General features: G+C 34.0%; 1 protein-coding gene across 5 annotated transcripts in view; it reads left to right on the top strand.

The window, feature by feature from the left end:
- sv (paired box protein shaven) overlaps positions 1-19,252 on the top strand; it is a 95,060-nt gene that overhangs the window by 67,334 nt on the left and 8,474 nt on the right. For all 5 annotated transcript variants that reach the window (XM_088029850.1, XM_088029854.1, XM_088029852.1 and 2 more), the window contains 2 exons: positions 1,872-2,069; positions 11,420-11,643. In XM_088029850.1, the coding sequence (XP_087885976.1) occupies positions 1,872-2,069; positions 11,420-11,643 (422 nt within the window). The remainder of the gene's footprint in view (positions 1-1,871; positions 2,070-11,419; positions 11,644-19,252) is intronic.

Raw genomic sequence — 19,252 nt, forward strand, 5'->3', positions numbered from 1 at the left:
CTCAGTTATTTGCGAAAAGCTAAAAATAATTACTCATTTTTATGTCACTACATCAAATTTATTAATACTCATATGTTATATGAAATTCGGTTGCATCACAATTAAAATATTACTGTCATTCCACATTTTATGCATCATTAGTTTTCATTTTAATTGTCTCGTTTTAATTAAGTTTAATATGTCCCTCGTCAAATTAATATGTTTTATGTTCAAACTCATTTTTGATACGTGGGAAGCAGAATAATTGTAACGAGATGGAGTGCTAAAATTTTCACTTGATTGCCATTTTTTGTAGTGACCTCAATCACTTTAACACCTCGATAATGTAATGTGTGGATTTTAATCTCTTCGATATTTTCGGTTGAAAATTCAAGACGGGAGTCATTACGAGATTAAATCACGAAGCGGAAAAACAGAAAACGACAAAAGGAAAAGAGGGTTAGGGGGTGGAGAAAATTTAGTTTTACTTCATTTTAAACATGCTTACAATGAAAGATCGCTCTTTACTAAAATTTCAACTACGACGATTTTAGAAAAGCTTGTAAAAAAGAAAGTTTAAAATGAGGGTAGAGGTAAAGTTCTAAACACATAAAAAAGGTAAATCAATAATATTTGTCACTGGAACTTTTCGGATACTTTTGAGTTTTAAGTTTTTTTTATCATTTGGCATTAGATTCGATGCACTTTCTTTAGTTTTAGTGTTAAATTCATTATACTAGTTCTACGCAATCGTATTTTCAATTATTTTAATTTTTTCTACATTCTTTCTATTTCACATTTTTCACATTGACTTTTTTTTTGATCTTTCAATAAGCTTTTAATACTTGAATAGATTTCTTCAGATTTTGATTCATCTTCTGTTTCTCATTCTTAAAACCAGCTTTACAAACTTTGTCTTGCTTTTTTTTTATTGCCCACATCTTTTTCCATATTTTGGCGTCAATTGAGGAGTTATTTTTTAAAACTCAATAAACCCAATTTTGAGTGACAGTGGGTTTGATGTGAATTTGAGATTATTTTGGGTAAATCTAATAATGTGTATATTTTATTCAGTGAAAAACCTCATGCTAAAACATTGTGTTATCTTCTTATGCCAAAATAGTTACTTAAGTAAATTTGAAGAAAATTGAACAAATAATCGTTTTTTCTAAACCCCTGTAAAAATTTATGAAATGGATTTATTGAGTTTAAAAATAATTCGAATTTTGGATTACATATTTAGATAAATTCTCTGTAATTTCTAGATTCTTTGGATTAGACTGGATCAGATTATAAATCAAATTGCTCTCTTTTCTGTATTTTGTTTCGAGTTTTAAACTACATAGTTTAAATTTTTTAAATTCATTACTATTTTTACGTTTTTAAATTCTTCGATTTTTTAGTATATTATTCAGATTTTGCAGACATTATTGTATTTTTTGGGCACTCCGGCTTGTTTATTTTTTCAGATTTTGATTTCTCGGATTATTTGGACTACTTTTTCTTATTCTAAAACTAAATATAATAACTGAAAGCAACCCAACAAGTACAAAAAACAACATAACAACAAAATAATCCAATAATTATTACTCTTATAATAATAAAACGACCCTAAAAAAATTCATACAAAAGAAACAGAAGAATTAGAATAAAACAGAATCAAATTCTTCTAAAAAGCTGTTTTTGGGCAACCTAGTTCTTTTCAATCTAAGGTTCAAAAGTTAGATTTTTGTTAGAGAATTGAATAATCAAATAAATGGAGTGTTTATAATCTAAAAAATAACGAATTTTTGAGTGAAATTCAAAAAGAATTTAAAATCGTTTATTTTTATACCTAGTTTAGTTTAAGTTGGGAGTTTTTCCGTATCGTTATAATTTTGTATTTGTTCCAGATATTACGAAACGGGTAGTTTTAAGGCTGGCGTGATCGGCGGCTCCAAGCCAAAAGTAGCAACCCCTCCCGTAGTAGACGCCATAGCCAACTACAAAAGAGAAAATCCTACGATGTTCGCGTGGGAAATCCGTGATAGACTTTTAGCAGAAGGTATCTGCTCCCAAGACAATGTACCTAGTGTTTCATCGATAAATAGGTAAGTTATCACATTAACAAAGTGATAATGATGTCACCCCATCAACCCCGGAGTGTTTTCTCCTAAATCACATCTGCTATTTTATTAATCAGAAGTGTGGGGTACTGATATGTCGTAATGGACACATCCCGTGGGACTGCCGGTCAAATTAAATGTGTCAAATCGGCCCCCAACACGCCCGGCCTACTCGATGTTATCTGCGCATTATAATAGGGGGGTGACTATGATTGCACGATTGTTTCAAATGGATTGTGTTGGTGTTGAGTGGCTCTTTATGTTCGCTTTGATATTATAATAAATTACGTGCGACGTCGTGTAGTGCAGATTCGGCGTCGATTTCAATACCTAGCCAATTTACAAATGCCAGTAAATCCGGAGAAAAAATGCATTGAATGAGACGCGGGAGAAAATTGAACACATGGAGCGCTGGTTTATTAAAAGTACTAAAATTACCTTTTTATGTACACCCACTTGTCGCTGATGTCGAAAATCTGGTATTTGGGGTTGCAATAACTAGCCGTATGGTGCATGCATTTTATCGCAGTGGGGTTGAACAAGGGCTGTAAAAGGTACGCTGGAAATTGCCCCAGGGACCACCAATAGGGTAGATTGTTCTTATGAGGTGTCCGCTGGGATTCGTTCAATTTCTAAATAAATGCACACAGTTGGGTATATTGCTGCAAATTTCATCACCAAATTGCCGACAAAGTGGTCGCATTCTCAAAAAGTTCAAAAACAAATTTACATTAGAGGAATTGGAGTCGTTCCGATCGAATGATTGTTGCTTGGTGATTTATTAATTTTAACACCTATCAGTTTTTCTGTTGTGTCGTATAAATGCACGTAAATCGAGCTTAATAAGCAGTTTATATCGGACAATTTCCATGCTTCGCCCAGCAAATACACATAATTTACAAGGAACAGCATAAAATCACCACTTGATCAGAACCCCTCCAGCATACGCCCCTCCCCCTAGTCTACTCAAGCGAATCGTCAGACCGCTACTTTGCTTTTGCTTGTACACTTGAGGGGTGAACTTTCTGGCTATTTAAAGTTTTCAAAAGTCGGATTATCCGGAAAGCAGTTCGCGTAAACGAAGATCGAGGCTAATTTTTTCAGACGTAGCGTAACGAATTAGTTAAGAGCTCTTTTGTATCGGACCGAAATTTGTCTTTACCACTTCATATGATTTACATCGTCCGAAAAAAGTGGCGCCATCTTGGACCGCGATTATTAACGCGGCCATAAATTTCGGGTTAGCAAAACAGAAGAAAGCATTTTACCTTTTAGGCAATAAAAAGTTAAGATAATGATATTTGCGAGTCAGATATAACCACAAAAAGCAGGACGGAGATCGTTAGAACTTGGAAAAACAGTATTTCTGAATCTCCGCCGTTCTAATTGCGATGACATAAAAACACAGCGCGCCAAGCTATTGTTTGGAGTAGTCTTCCGCTGTTTCTACTCAGCATGGCGTCATGTCCGTTTCCGGCTTCTCCTTGCCCCTTCTTCGAACCCCTGGACTGCCTCACATCGCGAATTTATCATTTGTTTTATTGGTCCGACTGAGATGACATCATCCATTAAGGGACATTTTTCCAGAAACGATCGTAAATTTTTACTTCAACGGAATTTATAAACAACAGGGGAGGAACAGGGACACCCAATTTACGATAAAAAGTTTTATTTTCGAGCGTGTTTATCAGAAAACTGACGCCAGGGATGCAAAAAGTGCAACTAATTTTTCTGAAGATCTATGCGACAAAGCACGGGTCGTCTTTCTAGCTGACATCTACTTTCAAAATCGAAGTTGTCTAAATAACTGCTGTATAATTTAGGGCGTTAAATTAGCAAACGTTCAGTAAATTTTAAAGATTCGAAGCGTCTACCTGTCTAGAAGAAGATTTCCAAAATTTTGCAGATTATAAAAAGTGTAAATATTTCCAGCATCAAAGGTGACTCTAGAATTCTTGTCGTGCACTATTTTGCCGCTTTGTTTTCATAGTGAATATAACTATCTTGAATTTTTTTTTATAATGTTACTTACGTCAATGACGTTTCAGTTACGGTTTTGAGTCCAAGATTTTCATTTCCAGGTTTTAAATCACAACTAAAACAGTTTATTTCTCAAAACTTACTTTATTTCATGTTTGAGGTCAACTGCAATTGTCAGCTGAAGAATTGAAACTCACATTTGTAATGAGCGGCATTTTTTTTAACGTTTTATAGTCACTCTTGATGCTAGAAACATTTATAAACACCTTGTATTATTCTCCATTGTTCTGAAATTAATGTTTTTAGGGCCTTTAATAAACAAATAAATAGTAAAAAAATTGAAATTTTGGAGTTCTTAGTCTCTAAATTTGTGAGTGAGAAAATTTTAGTTTTATATGTACAGTATGTCCCCGGATTGAGTTCACAAGAGGAAAAAAAACGTTATTTTCCATTTTACAAAAAAATGACAAATGAATAATATTTTTTGCTTAATTTAAAATAAATAATTCTTTAATTAAAACTTTAATATTATCAAGCTGTGTTCTTAAAATCGAAAAAAACAAAAAATAACGAAGAACTTTTTTATTTTTAATTTTACAAAAAATGTCAAAGGAATGAAATTTGTTCCTAAACTTAAACCAATTTCCACTGTTTAATTGACCCATTACCTGTTTTAGCACATTGTTCAATTCTAACTCCTAATTCGTTAAGACTGTTTCGAATTTTCTCAATTATTGTTAAGGATGCAATTGCATTTCTTTTCCAATTTTTTAATACTTACACATTATTGGGTAAATTTTTCTTTAATATTTAACGCACCATTTGATATTGTGAATCCACAGCCTGCTATTATTTAAATACGATTACAAAATTTAATAAATAAAAATAATGAAAAAAATAATTTTAATTGCAGATTTATCTGTTTTGAAATAAGCAAAAAATGTTATTTCTTTGTCATTTTTTGTAAAATGGAAAATAAACTTTTTTTCCCTCTTGTGAACTCAATCCGGGAACATACTGTATATTAATTGTTTGTCAAATTTTGCTATAGCCTTGTTATTTTAAGTGTTAAATATGTAAACAAAATAAATATTTGAGTGCAAAAAAGAAAAAACGACATTATTCTTTCCTCTGGGAGTAAAATTATCAAACTCTAGCTCAGTGCTGCTTTAAACATTGTACTTTAGTGTGCTAAATAAGCAAACAAAATTTAGTAAGTTCTGAAAATTTTGTGCAACAGGTAATTTTAATAAGCAATTTTTAAGTGATAATTAAACTTTTATTAGCTTTCGAAAATGCATGTTGCTAAAATTTTTATGTTTTGGAAATAATTTTCGTCCAGTGCTATTAAAACTTTCAACTGCGCAATATTTTTTGGGAAAATTTTGTACTGTTCGCGGTTTGTTAGCTCTTGCGATATTTTACGTTCCGAGCAAAGCAAGTTGACTATTAAGTCACAAATATGTGAATATTGTCATTCAATTTGTCTTATTTGCTTACTTTTGTGCCCAAACTTTCAAATTTTCATCCTTTGTAGTTTATAAAAAACAAATGAAAGCTAGTAAAATCTGAAATTTTTGCGTTTTTATGGCCAAAAAAACAAAATTTAGATGAAAAAGCTTTTGAAAAGTTGCTAATTCTCTTCAATCTGAAATTTCGTTTAATGCTGTGTTGATTGTTTAATTCGGTGTGTTTAATAAATTGGATAAAGGCTGGAATAAATGGTAAGAGTAAGAAAAAATATAAAAGTTAGAAATCCCTAATTCTGCAGATATATTTATCTCGCATATGCGAATGCCCAAAGCGCCCCGAAATCCGATCCCATAATGCCGGACAAATTGTTTGACAATCTTATCTCCAGCGGCTAATTCGAGTTGATGTGCGAACCCTAATATCCGCGGGGGTGCGGTATCTTTAAGCACATTATTACACCGACTGAGTGGTGTGTACACGCCCTTGCCAGATGCTGGCAGAATTACTTACGTCCCATTGCTCTACGCACTCTGGCCTGAACGACCCCCTCTGAGGAATATGCGATTTCATATGTTAGCGTGGATTTTTAGAGGATTCTAATTTTATTTGCACAATCATCCCGGAGCGCTGGGGGAGACATAACTGCACACAATGAAGCTTTTAAAGCAATAGACTGTCATCCAAAAGAAAGTGATCCCCGTCAAACTTGTGCAAACTATCAAAGAAGTTGGTTATGTTCGACTCGTTGTATGTAAATCTGACAGTTGGTCGAACAAGGAGTTCCTCTCCATTTTGCAGCATCGCCGAGCGAAGCGGATATCGGTTTGAGCTCGATTTCACGAATCTGAGAGTCAGCCGAGCGTTCCGGAACCGGCTTTCTTCTCTTATTGATTTTCTCCTGCTCATTCTCAACCCCCTTAGTCCCTTTCCTTGTCAAAATCCCCAGCCACCGTTGGACGTCTTTCTCTATGCTCTACCTCAAGGATCGAAGTTAAAATTACCGACGGATTGACCGTCATTACGAAGGCACAGGTAACTTGCTAACTAGAGGGCCCCGGAACAATTGAAAACTTGTCAATAAGATTTTATTGATTGTTGTGACGACTAAATATTGTCTAATCGCATTGAAAGCTCTTCTTGTGCTGTCCGATTCCGCAGTCATTAGAGTTTTATATTCACTTAAGCATATTCGAGCGGAAGCGAAAGTCTGCAATATAATCCGGCGCTGGCCCAATAAAAGCTCTCTCGGTAAGATGGCCGCTCGTAAAGGAGGTATAAAAGTGCATCAATGTTGGCCGCGGCGCGCCATAGGACAAGGAGCTATAATCTGAAGCTCAATGAACAAGCTTAATGCGCCACTCGCTTTACTGCGCTGAGCTTTCAACCGGGTTGGGGCTTTGTGCTGCCGCAACAGCTTTTGTGATAATAACATGGAACTGTTTCTTGGTTGTTTATGTTTTGCTCTTTTTGCTCGACACTATTTTACTGTTCAACGCGAATCTTTGTAGTTTTAAATGGAGCTGCACTCGCGGAAAATGAATTGAACGAATTTTAGTGGAGGGCGGTAATAAATTAAACAAACAATTAGTGCTAACTGAGGCTCATCTGTTTTAATCCCCTATTCTCTAAGGGTCAGCGATTATTATCAGGCGAGCGCCTCTTTTCAATAGGAAAGAACATACGGTGGCTCGAAAGAGTGGTGCTCAGTGAGACGTCATCATCAAGTTACTATAGTTAATTTATTCAATCATGAAAAAGTCAGCTTCGAATTATCTTTATTATTCGGATTACCTTTACAACTGCCATATTGTGTAGGATAAGCGCAACATATGTATAAAGCTAATCCGATTGTTATTTAAATCGCGAGATATCGCTCGTTTTTTCCACAAAATAATTACGCATTCCGTATGTCGCAAATTGCGCCAAACTCTGTTCCATTTGCATCGTGGTGCCACAAAGCGCTCTCTAAGTCCATTTCGAACGTGTTTCTCTTCAAAAGCAAAGCCTGCATACATCAAAATAACCATATTTACCTCAGTGAGAGCTTATAGTTCTATCCACAAATATAATTTGCGGAACAATTACAGCAACAGAGAAAGCCGCAGTTAAGTGGCCGTACCGAAAAGGCGGACCAGCTCGTTTCTGTGCACCGAAAGCGGAAACTTTAAAGGGCGCACGAATATCATTTGCTTCGACCGCCGAGCTTTCTGCTGCTGTATTAGCGAAGCACAAAGCTCTGGATCCTGTAATCTAATTTGCAATGAGACTTATTAGTTTGAGTTGCGGGTTCTGCGTTTGTTTATAAAGTGGTTCATTGATGTTATGATTAAAAGGAATTTGTTTGGAAATGCAGCGAGGGCCATAAAAAATTCGAAAAATCCTTGGAACGGGTAACCTTGACGGCGGTGCTTTAGCACAAACGAAACGTGCTACAATTAACCGGAAACCATTACAGTACACGCCACTTAAAGCATGTTATTGCGATGGTTCGAATTTTTAATCCTGGAATTATTTTCGAATTACATTTGAAAATCCCGTGTTTCCTAGAGGACGGCATCTAACAAATCTCGTCGAGACACAATAGAAGCCAAACAATAGTTGACACTTCAATACGGCAAATATTTTGCTACTGTACCCATGCATCGTCCCTTTCTCTCCCACGAGTTGCGCCCATAAGGCATCTTTGCTCTTGGAGCAGCTGTAAGTGCCATTGTCACATAATGCCAGGCACTATGTTATGTCTATTAAAATGCTCTCTGGTATTATGCTAGAAGTGGTATACTTCATTAAAATGTTTATGTGATAGTTGAATGCAACGTCGGGGGGTCCCAGGATTGGGTTTTGAAGTTTGTAATGACCGGGAACCGGATTAATTCGTTTTGCTGCCGAGAATGGCGAAAAAAGGAAAAACCGTAACCGGCACATCCTTGGGATCTTTCCGTTTAGGACGGGAGTATGGAGGACTTTATTAATGACTTTGAATTAAAATGAGGGTGTTGGGGACGACACGTGGCGATTACGGCGTGACGGCACGTGCCGGTGGCCTAACACTTCGTTCAAAACTCATTAGAACAAAGAGACGCTGGATTAATTCGAGATACTTTATTTTGGATTGGTTATGCCGGGACACCGCGGCGGTTGGGGTGCCAGAATTTTTACATTTATCTTAATCCAATAGCCAGTTTGGAATTCCTTGAAATTGCCGAAATTGAGCGGTGAAATTTATAGCATATTATCGCAAAATAAACATTAACAAATCCTGCAAATTTGAAGTTTTTATTCCAAAAAATGGTCAATTTCTGAAAGGTTTTAGAGATGTTATAAACAATTTCTTTCGCCTTGAAACCAAAATTTGTAAAATCTCACTTGATGTTTCTACAATTATGTCGTTTAATCCGTTTAATAAACTAAGAAATATTAGAAAATCTTGGAAATGCGAAGTGTCTAATCCTAAAATTATTAACTTTTAGGCGTTTTTTTTAAAGTTGCTAATATGCAGGTACAGTTATTTCTCCTTTGCGTTGAAATCAAAATTTTTAAAATCTGAACTCTGTGCCACTATACATAGGTGTGTAATTTCGGGCATTTAATAAACAAATAAAAATTCTGAAAATTTGGAGTTTTTATTCCAAAAAATTGTCAATATCTAAAAGGTTTTATTACAAACAATTTTTATTTTCTTGAAATCATTTGTAAAATCTCACTCGCTGTTTCTTCCATTTTGTAATTTAACTCGTTTAATAAACTAAGAAAAATTACCAAATACTGAAAGCGCGAAGTCTCTACTCCAACAATTATGTACTAACTTTTAGGAAAAAATAATTCAAAAAAGTTGCTAATAAGGATGTACATTTTTCCTTTACCTTGAAATCAGAATTTTAAAAACCTTAATTTCGTAATTTAATACATTTAGTAAAGAGATGAAAAACAACAAATTTTGAAAATTTGAAGTTTTATTTCAAAAAATGGTCGATTTCTGAAAGGTTTCAGAAAAGGTACAAACAATTTGTTGCGTCTTGAGAGCAAAATTTGTAAAATCTTACTTGATGTTTCTACGATTTCGTAATTTAGCGCATTTAATGAAAAGATAAAAGAGAGCAAATTCTAAAAAAACTTTATTCCCAAAAATGGTGAATTTCTAAAAGATTTTTTTATTTATGTAAAATCTTACTCGGTGTTTCTTCGATTTTGTAATTTAACTCGTTTAATAAACTATTTTAAAATGCGAAGACAATCCGAAAATTGCCAATACATTTTTCTTTTGCCTTGAAATGAAAATTTCTAAAATTTTAACCAGAGCGGCTATCATTTCGACATTTAGAACATTTAATAAAAAGATAAAACAGAGCAGATTCTGAAAATCTAGAATTCCAAAAAATTGACAATTTCTGAAAAGTTTTAGAGAACAATTTCTTTCGCCTTGAAACCAAAATTTCTCAAGTCTCATTTAGTGTTGCAATAATTTTTGTAATTGAGTGTCTTTAAGAAATAAGTAATATGTTTCAAATCTTCTAAATTTGGAGTTACGAACTAGAAAAATAACGAATTTATAAGAAAAAAACTTTTTATTCTTTGGGAGTAATTGTGCTGTAATTTTGTAATTTAAGCCGCTAAATAACCAAATAAAAAGTGCAAAATTCTGAAAACTTTGTGCTCCAAACGCGAAATGTGAGTAATTCCTGAGCGAAAGCTTTAAAAAAAAATTGAATTCGTGAAAGCTCCCTCAGCGTAATTTTTGTAATTTCATTATCATGTGAGATACGACAAATTGCATTGCACTTTTAGTTAAGTTGATGACTCGTTATCATAAGCGTTGGTGTTAACAGCAAACTTCACATATCTACTTGGAGTTATCACCAACAAATAGCTTTGGAAATATTACAATGTAATTACGATATCACACACTACTGTTCTTGTTTGTTTATCACTTAGTGATGCGTGTAATACCCAACAACAACTGCTGCTCTTATCCCAAATCTAAATTAAATTAAATTTTTATCAACGAAATATTCTTGTAATTATCCGTCGTAACAGCTCCACCAACAATAAAAAAGAGATTGTGGTGATTCGGTACGTCACTCATGCACGTGGCGTCTAAAAATTTCACGAAGCGAACGTCAAGTGTAAATAATGAGTTGTGGTGATGGGTGAAGAAAAATTTAGTGCATGCATTTGTACCAGTAACAGCTGATTAATTGAGATAATATTGTTAAGTTATTGGTTGTTGCTTCACAGGTTGCACGCTTTCTAACTCATTACCTGAAACCTTAAGGTTTTTGAGTGCCGACCGCAACAAGACAAAAAGCGACAGAATTATGAAAATTTCAATTGTCATCTGATTTTGACACGCTCTGAACTTTCTACGCATTTTCGACACGAAGAGAAATTGTCGCGGGTCAACGGCTTTTTTCTGAAGTTGCAGGGCCACCGTGCGAATTTTTCTTCTCAATTATGATCGATGACTTGAAAAAACGCACAAGTCTAAATTCTGATTGGAAAGACAGTACGTTATTATTGACACGTTACAATTTGCCACGACAAAAACGAATGAAAAGAGTTAATGGCTAATTCCGCGAGTCTGGTATGCTCCTGTGCGGCATACAGATTTCTATCAAGCTGATTGTGATTTAGAGGCATTAACATGAGTAAATGGCTCATAAACAAACCTCACAATAGTCTGTTATTTGCAAGGAAAGTCTATGAGGAACAATCATACTCAATGTATCCTACATTTAATATGCCCGCAGTATTTTAGCCGATACAATTAATGTTAAGAGTCTTATATTATAATTAAAAGTCTATAATATGCAGTAAATTGTTGCGCAACGCCCACGCTATAACCGATTTCAAGTTGCAACCTTTCAATGATCGTTCTTTTGCAGGATTGTAAGGAACAAAGCGGCTGAAAAAGCGAAACACGCGCACCAAATAGCGACCAGCGGAGGGACGACCACGTCTTCAGGAGGTCCTGTTTCCGTCATCGCCCACGCACCCGCCACGCAACTTACCGAACCCCGTTCTGGAGCCTACAGTATAAACGGAATTCTTGGGCTTCAACACGACCCCAACGGAAACAGCATCAAGAGGAAAAGAATAGAAGACCACGGTAAGGATCACTATTTTCGTATTCCACGAATAGCACATAGGTGCGACGCTATCACCCTAAAAATCTTGTCGTTCCGCCACGCGAAAACACAGAAGGTCTTTGTGGCGGTAGCGTTCAAATTAAGACGCGGCGCCTCTAATGCTCCGGATCTGCAAATTCCTATTCTCGGCTCACTAATTGGGAGATATCTTTGATATATGCGTCCGAGGAGCGGAAGGTAAGTGGAGCGAGCGATATGATTCAAAGTTGTGAAATAAGGAAGCGCTGAACTGAGGTGTGAAAAAATTCAGAGGGAAGCCAATTTCTCTTATAATAAACGCTAATCAAACGTAATACGATAGTCCGACCCTTGTCTACGTCCGATCACGGTTTACCCATAAATAATCCCCCTAAATCGGAGTATGAAATTGTCAAAATATAAATTTATAAATCTCACGGTCCGCGCACAGGGCTAGACAGACCCATGGATGCTCACCATGCGTGAAGACTCATAATGGTGCATGTGTTCGCGACTTGTATTCCGCGTGCACTCGTAAAAGCTGAAGGGCATTAAGTGAACCCAAATATACACAACACTATTTTTACATGGCAAAGAAACGCCCCTGAAAAAATTTCGCCTACGGGCAAACTGCAAAAAACTGATTTCAAGTTTGCTAATATGTACATTTATTTCTCCTTTGCGTTGAAATCAAAATTTTTAAAATCTTAACCCTGTGCTACTATAGTTGTGGAATTTCGGGCATTTAATAAAAAAATAAAAATTCTGAAAATTTAAAGTTCTTATTCCAAAAAATTGTCAATGGCTAAAAGGTTTTATTACAAACAATTTTTATTTTCTTGAAATCATTTGTAAAATCTCACTCGCTGTTTCTACGATTTTGTAATTTAACTCGTTTAATAAACTAAGAAAAATTACCAAATACTGAAAGCGCGAAGTCTCTAATCTAACAATTATGTACCAACTTTTAGGAAAAAAAATCAAAAAAGTTGCTAATAAGTATGTACATTTTTCCTTTGCCTTGAAATCAAAATTTTAAAAATCTCAACCAGTGCTGCAATAATTTCGTAATTTAATACATTTAGTAAAGAGATGAAAGACAACAAATTTTAAAAATTTCAAGTTTTATTCGATTCCTGAAAGGTTTTAGAAAAGTTACCAACAATTTGTTTCGTCTTAAAAGCAAAATTTGTAAAATCTTACTTGCTGTGTCTACGATTTTGTAATTTAGCGCATTTAATGAAAAGATAAAAGAAAGAGAATTCTGAAAGACTTTATTCCAAAAAATGGTTTATTTCTTAAAGGTTTTTTTAATTTTGTAAAATTTCACTTGGTGTTTCTTCGATTTTGTAATTTAACTCGTTTAATAAACTAAAAAAAATTAGCAAATTTTGAAAATGCGAAGACAATCCGAAAATTGCCAATACATTTTTCTTTTGCCTCGAAATGAAAATTTCTAAAATTTCAACCAGGGCTGCTATCATTTTTAAATTTAGAACATTTAATAAAACGATAAAATAGCAGATTCTGAAAATCTAGAATTCCAAAAAATTATCAATTTCTCAAAGATTTTAGAGGCGTTAAAATCAATTTCTTTCGCCTTGAAACCAAAATTTGTAAAATCTCACTTGGTGTTTCTACAATTTTGTCATTTAATCCGTTTAATAAATTAAGAAAAATTATAAAATTTTGAAAATGCAAAGTGTCTAATCCTAAAATTATTAACTTTTAGGCGTTTTTTATTAAAGTTGCTAATATGTACATTTATTTCTCCTTTACGTTGAAATCAAAATTTTTAAAACCTCAACCCTGTGCTACTATAGTTGTGTAATTTCGGGCATTTATTAGAGAAATAAAAACTTTGAAAATTTGGAGTTTTTATTCCAAAAAATTGACAATGTCTAATAGGTTTTATTACAAACAATTTGTTTTTCTTGAGATCATTTGTAAAATCTCACTCGCTGCTTCTTCGATTTTGTAATTTAACTCGTTTAAAACACTAAAAAAAAATACCAAATACTGAAAGCGCGAAATCTCTCATCCAACAATTATGTACCTACCAACTTTTAGGAAAAATAATTTAAAACAGTTGCTAATAATTATGTACATTTTTCCTTTGCCTTGAAATCAAATTTCAAAAATCTCAACCAGTGCTGCTATAATTTCGTAATTAAATACATTTAGTAAAGAAATGAAAGACAACAAATTTTGAAAGTTTTAAGTTTTATTCCAAAAAATGGTGAATTTCTAAAAAGTTTTTTTTCATTTTGTAAAATCTCACTCGGGGTTTCTTCGATTTTGTAATTTAACTCCTTTAATAAACTAAAAAAAATAGCAAATTTTGAAAATGCGAAGACAATCCGAAAATTGCCTTGAAATGAAAATTTCTAAAATTTTGACTAGAACTGCTATCATTTCGACATTTAGAACATTTAATAAAAAGATAAAACAGAGCAGATTCTGAAAATCTAGAATTCCAAAAAATTGACAATTTCTGAAAAGTTTTAGAGAACAATTTCTTTCGCCTTAAAACCAAAATTTCTCAAGTCTCATTCAATGTTGCAATAACTTTTGTAATTTAGTGTCTTTAAAAAATATGTAGTTTCAAATCTTCCAAATTTGGAGTTACGAACTAGAAAAACAACGAATTTATAAGAAAAAACTTTTAATTCCTTGGGAGTTAAGCTTGGACCTAATTGTGCTGTAATTTTGTAATTTAAGCTGCTTAATAACCAAATAAAAACTACAAAATTCTGAAAACTTTGAGCTCCAAACCCAAAATATGAGTAATTCCTGAGCGAAAGCTTTAAAGAAGTTTTGAATTCTTTGAATTTTTTTGTAATTCTATTATCATGTGAGATGCGACAAATTACATTGCACTTTCAGTTAAGTTCATGACTCGTAGTCATAAGCGTTGGTGTTAACAGCAAACTTGGAGTTATCACCAACAAATAGCTTTTACATGGCAAAGAAACGCCCCTGAAAAAATTTCGCCTACTGGCAAACAAAACGAAAACTTTCTCCAACAAAAAAACTGATTTCCAATATCTTCCCCTTTTCTAGATGTCTCCTCCATTTTTTCCTCCGTGGCGTCTAAACCGTATGAATTTTCAGCGCTAAACATATGCATCATCTAGACGCGGGTCGGGGGCGGCGAGAGACGCGCACCCCCGTCGGCGGCGGTTGATTTGGGCGGCTTTAGGGGTTTCGCGGTCGCGTAGCAACGCGTGTGATGTCTTCATAATCCGCCACCGGCGCTGATTGGTCAGGGAGGCGACGGAGGGCAGCGCTCGCTTGTTTCACGCTGATGCGATTTACGCTAAATGCAATCGAGCTCTACTTGTGGATTCTCTATTCACCGAGTCATACTTGAGTGGTCGCTTTTCGTTGGGGATTTTCGTCGTTTTTAGACCGATTTTTTCTTTCGCAAATTGGAAATCGATACGTGGGAAAGTCGACCGGAAACTGCTTAAGTAGAACTAATCGGATCTAAACGCTACTTTATTCATAAGTGAGTGGTGCACTGAGAAAAAGTGTGCTCCTGCGAGTTTCCTGCAGGAAAATGCAGACTCCATAATTCAACTAAATGAAGTCGTAAGGAAGCGGCTACGAATTTAACAAGTTACGTTTGACCGGAACCGGAGCTTAACCGGATTCCGAGCCGGACTTATCCTTTATCTTAAGTTCTTGGTTACTCCTGTCTGCAGACCCTTAAGTTGAGAAACTGCCCGCTCCTTCGCAATAGACAATTACCGCGGCTATTACCGCTTGGCATTTATTAGTCAAATACATCGCCATCGCACTTTAGCGAAATTTATGTCGCTGTTGCCGCCATAATAGCGACAAAAATAAACATAATTGAATTTTCCTCGAACCTTGATGAAATAATATAACGAATCAATAGAGAACTCTGTATTAATTTCAATTATAACGTCGCTGTTGGTAAAACAATGCGTATTGTGGGTCGATTCTAAAATAACCAGCAAGTAAATAACATTTTAGTGTTGTCCACAATTTTGAACGATCTGCCTTTTGTCATAGCGCCGAGTTCGTTTATTTGCTTTGACGAAAATTGTGAACACGAGTAAATAGGTTGTGTTGAGATAATGAAGAGGGCGCTGTCCATTTCAGTTAAATCTGTTGCGAAGTCGTTATTTTGTTCCCTTGTGAGTACATTCTCATTGAAAATTTTCTAACGGACATTCGAGCTCACTTGTTAGTTGTGAAAGCTCGAGTTTATCTTTAACACTGGACGGGCACGCCCTCCTAAACTCCACAGAAATCAACTCAACAGAAATCTCACTCAAAAGGATTGGCATTTACTCAAAAATGGGCCTCCAAAGCATGAACAAAGATTTTTTTACTTAACTTGTACTGGAAGCAATTGTGTTGTAAAAACTTCAAATAATTCTTCAGATTGTTGTACGGCTATAGAAAAGTAAACAAACGCTATTGTGGCGAAATTGCTTTTTGTTTATTTAGAACTGTGGAATAAGAGAATTTCTTCGGATGGACGCAAAATTCGTGGAAATTAATAAATAATTTTACAATGGCGTTATTACTTAAGTTTGAACATAATGGGAAAAGAAAATTTATTTTTATCTTCCAAGTTTCAATGTTGCGAGGTTTTTATTGAGTTTTTATTATATTCAAAGAATCTCGGTGTCTCAGAACATAACTTAAAAGTTGAAAATCTGTCTCAAAAGGATGTGACTTCAGAATGAAAAAATATAGAAATTTAAATTTCACGGACTCACAATTTAGATTTCAGAGATTTTCCAAACAAACTTTAAACTTGAGAACTGTACATCAGGTTTAAAAACTGGAATTCTTAGGATCTTAAAAATGTTAAGATCTCACATCTAAAAATCATCTCAGAAAATCGAATGCTTAAAATAACCTAAATTAATCTACGAATAACAATAAATTAGAGCGATTAACAATTAGGTAACAATAGAGAATCCTACATAATTCGTAAAAAATCCTGAAAGATGCAAAACATTTTTAAAAATTCGCAAATTCTCAAAAAAAAAAATCTGAAGAAAACTATGGATTTTAAAATTTTTTAGAAGTCTCAACGTAAGAGCAGAAAGAATCCCATAGATAATTCAGCGAATTATGGAGATTTACTAATATTCACCGAATTTTGTTGAATATTCCGGATTAGGTATACCTATTAAAATTCTGAAAAGACGAAAAATCGCAGATAAATATGATAGAAAAAAAATCAAGCTTAATCTAAAGAATCCAGAAATTTTTAAAACAATCCAAAAGATCTTTTGGATAACTTGAAGAATCTCTTAAAATTTTCTTAAAATTTTTCGAACATTACGAAAAATGTTAGAGAAGTGTAGTGAACACTATAAATAATTCTTACAAATCCTATAGAATCTCGGAAAGCCCAAAGAATTAGAGACTCCACATAACACTAGAAAATCTCACTTAATTTAACAGAATTCGAGAGAAACCTGAGCAGATATGGATAGTTCTGGAGAAAGGACCTTGTGGTGAATCCTATAAAATCGTAGATAAGCGTAAATAATTCCAAAAATGGAACAAAACGGTAGAGAATATCAGAATTAAATAAAAATACATGGTAATTGCATTGTAAAGAAGAGTAAAAAATTCTGGGGAATTTGAGAATCCAAACAATGAAAAAATGTAATAAATCGAATCATGAATTGAATCTAAAAATTCCAAAAAAGGCTCAGTACATCTCACAAAATTTTAAGGAATAAAATTGCAGGAACTTTTTTAAGAATATCAGAAAATGCCTGAAAAGGCGTGGATTACTATCGAGAATCCTAGAGTATCTCTAAAATTTAATAAAATAGAATATCTATAACTCATAAGTTACTAGAAAATTCCAAAAAAATTGACAGAATAATCACTTAGGAAGATAATTTTTCAGGGAACACAAAAGAATTTTGAAGAATCCTGCAGACTCGGAAAGAATTTCAGAAAATCTTATAGTTTTCGATAAATTTAAGAATGTACTGAGAGAGATTTTAAAAAATGCCACAAAAACCGAAGTAAAGTAGAACCTCGATTATCCGGGTGCGGATTATCCGTGTAAGTGTGTTTGTTCGATTATCCGTGCCTCGGTTATCCGTGAATTACAAAAACACACAAATCAAAGATCAGCTTGTTATAAAACTTAAAATTTGGAATTTTAGAGTACCGGTTGCTGGAGTTTAATCCCATCTAGTCAGTGCAAAGAGCAAAAACTAAATTATAAGTTAAAATTTTTGTCTTTGAATAGTAGTGTTTGCAACACTAACAAAAAACTTTGAAAAAAAATCTTTTGCAATGAAAAATCTTTATAATTATAAAGGAAACTGAAAACTTAAGTGACAGAGAAAATTTTAGGACCAAAAAAGGAAAAAAATCAAAGTACAAGTTTTTGTTACTACTAAATAGTTACTTTTATGTAAAATGTCTGATAAGAGTTAATTGTTTTAATTTTTTTTAATATTAAAATTTGTTATTGTTAATGTTTTGACAAATTTTGTTAAAGTTTTTTTTAATTTCGAATTGTAAAACAGTTCCAAATAAATCTGTAGCTAAGAACGTATGTTTAACAACTCGATTATCCGTGTTTTTCGATTATCCATGCAAACTCCGAGAAGGAGGGATAATCAAGGTTGTACTGTAATTGTAACTAATTCCTTGAGATGTCCTAAACTGTTCTTAAAAATGTAAAAGTTTTAGCCCCTGATAAATTGAGAATTTGAAATTAATTAGTCTGGAAACGAGAAAAGATCTTGCAATCTTGAGATACGAAGAACTGTAAAAAATTGAAAAATCATAATCCGGGAAGCAATGAATTTAAAGTCTAAACACTTCAGGACTTTAAAAGTCCGAATTTTGCTGAATGGTTTCCTGTAAATTGTAAGAGCCCTCCCGAAACTATTCTTCTGTTTTAGACTTTTAGACCAGAAAGAAGGCAAAAGTAAATCCGCGTGCTTTCTCATTTTATTAGCGACTTGAGAGTAAAAATTATGAGAAAACTCTTTATCGCTCCCTTTCAGCTATTGATTTGAAAAGTTTCAGGTTTCAGTTAGCGTACAATACTCTCTGAATGCAGTGAAAGGAGATGAGTTTCGGTTAGTTAATTTGAGACTAAGAGTCTGGGATAGATTAGGTGCAGTCTCCGTATAATGTCTTTGGTTAATTTAGATTTTCAGCTAATCAATTAATCACCCGACAATGACGTCACGGGATGAGTGATGGTTAATCACCAAGTTAGCAACTATTGTCGTGTAATACGGTCCAGTGGCGTCACATTGGAGACATGCTGTGAAGAGTCGTCTTTTCAACAAGCCATATAAGTCCTGACAGATGTTTACTTATTTTGATTAATCTGTTGTGACATTTTCATTATTTCACTCATCCGTAATGATTTGATAAATTTCGCCATTAATTTCTCCGAAAAACATTTCAAAAACAACAAAAAATAAACGTTTCAACCGCTCACCTTTGTTATCGTTTCTGACATTTAGATGTTGCTCTTTTTGCCCCTCGGTATAATTTTCACCCTAATACTTCAATAGGGATAAAAGCCGTACAAGTCAACTGAATAATGAACATCCCATCTAAACCCTATTTCCG

This window comes from Gnatocerus cornutus, chromosome 2 (genome assembly GCF_029298725.1).
Source record: "Gnatocerus cornutus isolate USDA-ARS CGAHR chromosome 2, icGnaCorn1.1, whole genome shotgun sequence".
Taxonomy (NCBI): Eukaryota; Metazoa; Arthropoda; class Insecta; order Coleoptera; family Tenebrionidae; genus Gnatocerus; species Gnatocerus cornutus.